Here is a 6531-nt window from a genome sequence, read left to right as displayed (position 1 = left end):
CCTAAGTTCAATTCCCAGCAACCACATGGTGGCTCACAACCATCTGTAATGGGATCCGATGCACCCTTCTGGTGTGTCTGAAGACAGCTACGGTATACTTATACATAAAATAAATAAATATTTTTTTTAAAAAAGCTATTCCAGTAGAAGAAATATAGGATATTATTTATCCAAAATATCAAAGGTATGGCCACTGAATACATCTCCATAGATCAATTCACAGATCATATGGAAATACATTTATATTATCAAGAAAAAATAATTTTTAGATGCTCACAACCTAGCACGCTTAAAAATCAATTATTCCCCATGGGGCCAAGAGCAATGATATTCTATGTGATAAAACGTAAGCAAAATTGATGTGAGAGAAATCTTTATTTTAAACGAAACGTTTCTGTTCATTTTTGCTGCTATTTCCCACACTGAGTTTCTTGTTTTATTGTGTCTTCTTCATGTAAAAATAAAGGTGTAGCCATAGTTTTTAACACAAAGAAGGGGTCTCCCAGAAGTGCAAATCTCACGTCCTGTCCAGTCCTAGCTTCCTCTTTGATATTTGTCCCATATCTACTTAGACAGGTGCAGAAACTCAATGGCGAGGGAAACGGTCAAAGTAGGTAAGGACTGGACAATGAACAATGGAGGGGAAAGCTTGGAGTAACCCAGGGAAAACTTGACTTAATTCCATAAGAGAAAAAAAAGGTAAAAAAAAAATTGGCGACAGTTCTAGAAGTTGCAGCTTCTCCCTAGTAACAAGAGAAAACAAGTTCATATAGGGAGAAGGGGCTACTGTGGGCCTCAGAGGTTACAAAGGCACTGAATGATTGACAGGGCCGGCTGTGGTGGGATAAGGTAGGGGTAGGATAAAGGAGGGGGTTTGTGCTCTTGGTGGGAGTGGAATTCGGGGACTCAAGCTTACTGGTGATGAAGCTCTCACGTGACCAAGAGCTGACGTGGGCAAAGGTACTTAAAGCCTTACGGCCATTCCTGCCATCTTCCTCCGGGTACCCAAGGCTATTATAGCTGCGGTCTGCCAGGCGAGACGGAGAAAATTCCCTCAGAACTGGTCAGGTGAGTGTTACAATGAACATTCTCCGGACCCGGGGGATAGAAATAGCCTAGGGATGCTGAAGGCCAAGCCCACAGCGACTGCAGCCGAGGTTCTGCAGACTCGGGATCCTGGCATAGCGGATCTTGGTGGGCAGCGGGGGAGGGGAGGAATGGCCTGAAAGGACCATCGGGTGTCTGGAAGAAACCGCTTGCTTCTCTCCCAGCTGTTCTGCGGTTTTAGTTTGACATTCGGCTCAGCTCCCTTCCTTGCCTTGCTGTTTTGAGCGGAGGGGGAAGGAGAAATAAAACGCGGTAACACATAGAAGCCCAGAAAAGGGGGTTGGGATCTGGCGACCGGCAGGACTTGAAATTTGGAAGCAATCGGTATTTTTCCCTCCCACCCTTCCTCTTCAGACACCCGGCTGCCACAACCCTGCCCCCTCCCCTCCCCTCCCCTCCCAGCCCCCTGCCCCTTCTAGGGTGCTAGGAAATGGGTGTGCCAGCTTCTGTGGGAGAGATGGAGGATTTGGCCCTGTATGGGCTGCTGGCTGACCGTGAGAGAATCTGGTATTGAACCGCCATGCTAACTGCCAAGCTGCTTTCCAGACACCTGCGGCCCACCCAGACCTTCACCCTGAAAAAAGGAATTCGGGTATGCAGACTAAAGAAATGGCGGTTGTCTGGGGATTTGGGATGGAGGTGGGAGGTGGAGCTCAGAGCAGAGAAACCACAAAAAAATCACGACCCTGGAACTAAAGAGGCGGGCCTAGAGGCCCTTTCTCTGCAGGCTAGAGCTAGGCCAGGAAGATAGGGGACGAAGAACTGCTGAGCACAAGCGGGGAACACTAGAATATCTGGCAGGACTCCCTCCCCACCCCCCTGCATCTCAGACAGCTCTTGCTTTGCCCCCTCTGCCTCATTGCAGCAGTAGAAGGGGTGTGGCGCTGTGTCTCAGAAAAATGGCGGCCAGAGGTGGGGCGAAATAGAAGGGGGCGTTGAGGCCTGGGGAGCCTGCGCAAGTGGGGGGAGGGGACTGGGATGGGTGGGATGTGAGTGGCTAAAAGAATTAAAGGAATTGAAAGGTGGAATTCTTTGCCATTTTGGTGTGCAGAGAGGAAAAAGCTAACCTCAGGCCTCTTGTTCTGGATGCTGATATGTCTATCAGGTTCTTAGGCTGTCTCTGCAGTCTGTATTCCTGCCCTTCAGCCTCAGCACGAAGCTCTGGCTGAATTAGAGGAAGGAGAAAGACCTCTGAATTCTTGCAGGTCAGTGTTTGGGGTGAGGTGAGAAATGGTGGTATGGGTGTGGCAGAGACCAGAAGCAGAATACCTTCCCCTAAATCTTTTCCTTCTTTTAGATACTTTTGTTCTGGGCTTCCCTTTTTGGTGCAGAAATGGGGGCATGTGGTATCTGCCTTTGTAAGTTGGAGGAGAATAGAGGGAGTCCTAAGGGATAATTTTTTGGCCCACCAGAATGCAAGTCAGGGGAGAAAGAACAATCTGCTTACCCAAGGTTCACAACCACCTGTCATCTATTCACAGATCCGTCTACCTTTAGGCCCTGCAGCCACAAGCAGAGTGGAAATTGCTCCTGATCCCAGGAAGCTGGTATGTACATGAACACTATCTTAGGACATTCGAATGGGGATAGGGATATTGTAGGTGAATCTCCAATTTACCCCTCTCTGCCAGCCCTCCATAATATCCCCTCCCCATTTAGGAACAAGTAAATTATGGGTAGTGGCCCTGGGAAGGTGAACTAGAGTTGAAGATCCAACCTGCAGCTAATGTCTAAATCAGCAAGCACAGGCTATGACACCTGTGTCCCCAAACTCTCTTCTCAGGTTAAACACAGTAAGCCTAAAATCCTGTGCCTCTCATTCCTAACATTCATTCCTACCAGGTCCAGCTCAGCTTGCAGTCCCAGAAGAACTTTCAAACCTGAGCTTGAGAGCCTCCCTCCGACTGGTGTATCCATTTCACTGAAGCAAGCCAGTTCCACAACCTGGATCAGAGACTCAGTCCAGGTGTACCATGAGCCGAGCTCGGGATGCTGGCTGTGTAGCTGCTGGAATAGTGATTGGGGCTAGTGCCTGGTACTGTGTCTACAAATACACTAGGGGGAAAGAACAGAAGAAGAAGAGACTGGCCAAGCCCAAGAACCGGGCCTCTGTGGGTACTGGAACTAGGGCTAGAGCTGGGCTAAGAGCTGGTTTCACAATTGACCTTGGGCCAGGATTCAATCCCCCAACCCCAGTCAGTGTTGAGACAATGAACAAGGCCCAAGAAGCCTCCAGTCTTGCCACAGCTGTAGCTGAAGAGGTGGCACCCACTGCACCCAGTCCTAAGGTTCAGAATGGGGCAGAAAGGAAAGTCCAGGAGCTAAAGTCAGGAACTGAGGCTAATATGGAATCTATAGTCATGACTTCAGCTGCCTGTGCAGTTTCACCTCCTCCCAAGGTGACAGGGCCTCTCACTGCTGCAGAGGCTCCAGAAATAGTAGGGGGTCCCAAAGTGGTAGAAACTTCTAGCACCACAGAGGCCTCTGCGGCAGTAGCATCCCTTGGGCCAGCAGTATCTCCGAGGGTAGCACAGTCTCCTGGGCCAGCAGCACCTTCACCATCAATAGTGTCTCCTGGGCCAACAGCAATTCCCTGGGCAGTAGCACATCCTGGGACAGTCCAGTCTCCTGGGTCAGCAGCAACTGCCATGGCAGTGCAGTCTCTTGTGCCAGCATCCCCTTCGTGGGCAGTAGTAGCACCTCCTGGGGCAGTCTACATTCCTGTGGCAGCCCACTTCACTGGGCCAGCAGCAGCTCCCAGGATAACCCAGTCCCCTGGCACGGTGATACCTCCGCTTCCACCCCCATCATCAGTGCTTCCCAGGGGAGTCCCAACAGTGCCTACCAGAACAGTTCAGTCTCCCGGGGCAGCAGTACATCCTGTGGCAGCCCAGTCTCCTGGGGTAGTGCCTCCTAGGACTGTCCAGTATTCTGGGGCAACAGTGCCTTCCGGGGCACCAGCAACTCCTAGGGCAGCGGCATCTACCCAGAGGGCAGCAACCACAGAGGTCCCTAGGGCAGCAGCACCTGCTGAAGCTACAGGGACTCCTGGAACAGGAACACCTGCCGTGGTAGCTGAGGCTTCTCTGCCCATGCATTCTGGGGCTGCAGAGACTCCTGGGACTTCAGGGTCCTCTAAGACAGCAGCCACAGGCAAGAAAGCAGCCCCAGGAGTTCACACTGGGGCTATACCTAAGACTGGGGCAGCCACTGGAGCTGTTCCCAAAGGTGGAGGCAAAGGTGGAAACAAGAACCGGAGTGGAGGCAAGGGCAAAAATAGGAAGAACAAGGTTGAAGTGGATGAATTGGGGATGGGTTTCCGTCCTGGTGATGGCGCAGCAGCAGCTGCTGCAGCTTCTGCTAATGGGGGGCAAGCCTTCCTAGCAGAGATCCCTGAATCTGAGGAAGGGGAGTCTGGGTGGACTGATACTGAGTCAGATTCTGACTCTGAGCCAGAGGTCCAGCAGAGGGGGAAAGGGAAGAGAACCATTCCCATGCATAAGCGCCCCTTTCCATATGAAATCGATGAGATTCTAGGTGTTCGAGATCTCAGAAAAGTCCTAGCCTTGCTTCAGAAGTCAGACGACCCCTTCATTCAGCAAGTGGCCCTGCTCACCCTGAGCAACAATGCCAACTATTCGTGTAATCAAGAAACAATCCGAAAGTTGGGAGGCCTCCCAATTATTGCAAACATGATCAATAAGACTGACCCCCACATTAAGGAAAAAGCCTTGATGGCCATGAATAACCTGAGTGAAAATTATGAGAACCAGGGCCGACTTCAGGTGTACATGAATAAAGTGATGGATGATGTCATGGCCTCTAACCTGAACTCGGCGGTGCAGGTAGTTGGGCTAAAATTTCTAACGAACATGACTATTACTAATGACTACCAGCACCTGCTGGTCAATTCCATTGCAAACTTTTTCCGCTTGTTATCTCAGGGGGGTGGAAAAATCAAGGTTGAGATTCTAAAAATCCTTTCAAACTTTGCTGAAAATCCAGACATGCTAAAGAAACTTCTTGGTACCCAAGTGCCGTCATCATTCAGTTCCCTTTATAATTCTTATGTGGAATCAGAAATTCTTATTAATGCCCTTACTCTATTTGAGATTATCTTTGACAACCTCAGAGCAGAAGTGTTCAACTACAGGGAATTCAACAAGGGGTCCCTGTTTTACTTATGTACTACATCTGGGGTGTGTGTGAAGAAAATTCGAGCCTTAGCAAATCACCATGACCTCTTGGTGAAAGTGAAAGTTATAAAGCTGGTAAACAAATTCTGATTGATCTGTGCCCTCAAGATGTGAGATCTCTCAGTTTTCCAGGCTGGAAGCATTAACAATGAGACATTATTGTTTTTCTACTTGTGTGTATAGTACGGGAATTATTCGGCTGCCAGTTTTGAATAATGTATCATTCGGAGTGATGTTATCTGTGATAGTCACCAGCTTTAAGCGGAACCATTTTCTGAATACCAAATAGTCCTATAGTCCTGTAGTCCTGTGATGTGAATTGTGCTGCTTGGGTCGAGTATTTCCCCTGGGTCCTCTGTGAACTGATAAGTAATCTTGTCTGTGAATGGCCTACTCAGCTCTTACTTGTTTTGACTTGAATTTTTGTCACCAAAGACTTCATATGTGTACCATCAATAAAGTGTATGTTGCAAAATGGCAAGGAATTGTTCTGGTGCTTTAATTAAGTCTGACTCTAAAGGTAAGGACCACGAACACATGTGGGTTACTAACAGTACCTGGGCATAAGCTCGGGGTCAGATGCTTGTTGTCTGGGAGGATGAGCAGAACATCAATGAAGAATGCACTTAAGATGAGCCTAAAGGGGCCCCAACTGCATATGTAGCAGAGAATAGCCTTGTTGGGGCACCAGTGGAAGGGGAAGCCCTTGGTCCTGCCAAGGTTGGACTCCCAGTGCAGGGGAATATGGGGGGGCAGTACGGGGGATGTATAGAGGGAATACTCTATGGGGAAGGGGGAGGGGAAGGAGATGGGGGCTTAAGGACAGGAAACTGGGAAGGGGAATAACATTTGAAATGTAAGTAAATAAATATATCTAATTCTAAAGAAGGGGGGAGGGGTGAGCCTGAAGGACACCATAGAAGAGTAGCCTAGAAAGGAGAAATGGTACGAAGAAAGACATAGGGGTAGGAATTCTGTTCCTATGTCGGGGGAAGCAGAAAAACAGAACCCGTGGAAGAGGAGTGATAATCACAAAGATGATCATTTAGGGTGAAGAAGTTCCTTTTGTTTGTTTTTAAAGTCATAAACCTTCAGCTTGGATATCAAAATATTCTGTTATTGAGGGTATAACAGGACACTTTACACAAATAAAAGGAAAAACAGGGCATCCTTGCCTCACAAGTAGGAGGACCTGGCTTTGATCTTTAGAACCCACTTAAAATGCTGT

The 6531-nt window shown here is 48.7% G+C and overlaps 1 protein-coding gene across 2 annotated transcripts; it reads left to right on the top strand.

Annotated features, from left to right (window-relative positions):
* The first annotated feature begins 989 nt into the window (after positions 1 to 989).
* Positions 990 to 5784, top strand: Armcx2 (armadillo repeat containing, X-linked 2). 2 transcript variants are annotated; one of them, XM_087600476.1, is made up of 5 exons: positions 990 to 1068; positions 1462 to 1699; positions 2159 to 2312; positions 2589 to 2654; positions 2950 to 5784. In XM_087600476.1, exon 5 carries the CDS (start codon positions 3081 to 3083, stop codon positions 5391 to 5393), a length of 2313 nt encoding a protein of 770 aa, XP_087456602.1. In that variant the 5' UTR covers positions 990 to 1068; positions 1462 to 1699; positions 2159 to 2312; positions 2589 to 2654; positions 2950 to 3080; the 3' UTR covers positions 5394 to 5784.
* Positions 5785 to 6531: the final 747 nt, after the last annotated feature.

Source organism: Rattus norvegicus, chromosome X, assembly GCF_021556685.1.
Source record: "Rattus norvegicus strain SHRSP/BbbUtx chromosome X, alternate assembly SHRSP_T2T, whole genome shotgun sequence".
Lineage (NCBI taxonomy): Eukaryota > Metazoa > Chordata > Mammalia > Rodentia > Muridae > Rattus > Rattus norvegicus.
The sequence above is the reverse complement of the archived record's forward strand: the minus strand, read 5'-3'. Positions and strand labels throughout refer to the sequence as shown.

Coding starts and splice junctions, on each gene's coding strand:
- Armcx2 (XM_087600476.1), top strand. CDS start 3,081: ATGAGCCGAGCTCGGGATGCTGGCTGTGTAGCTGCTGGAATAGTGATT.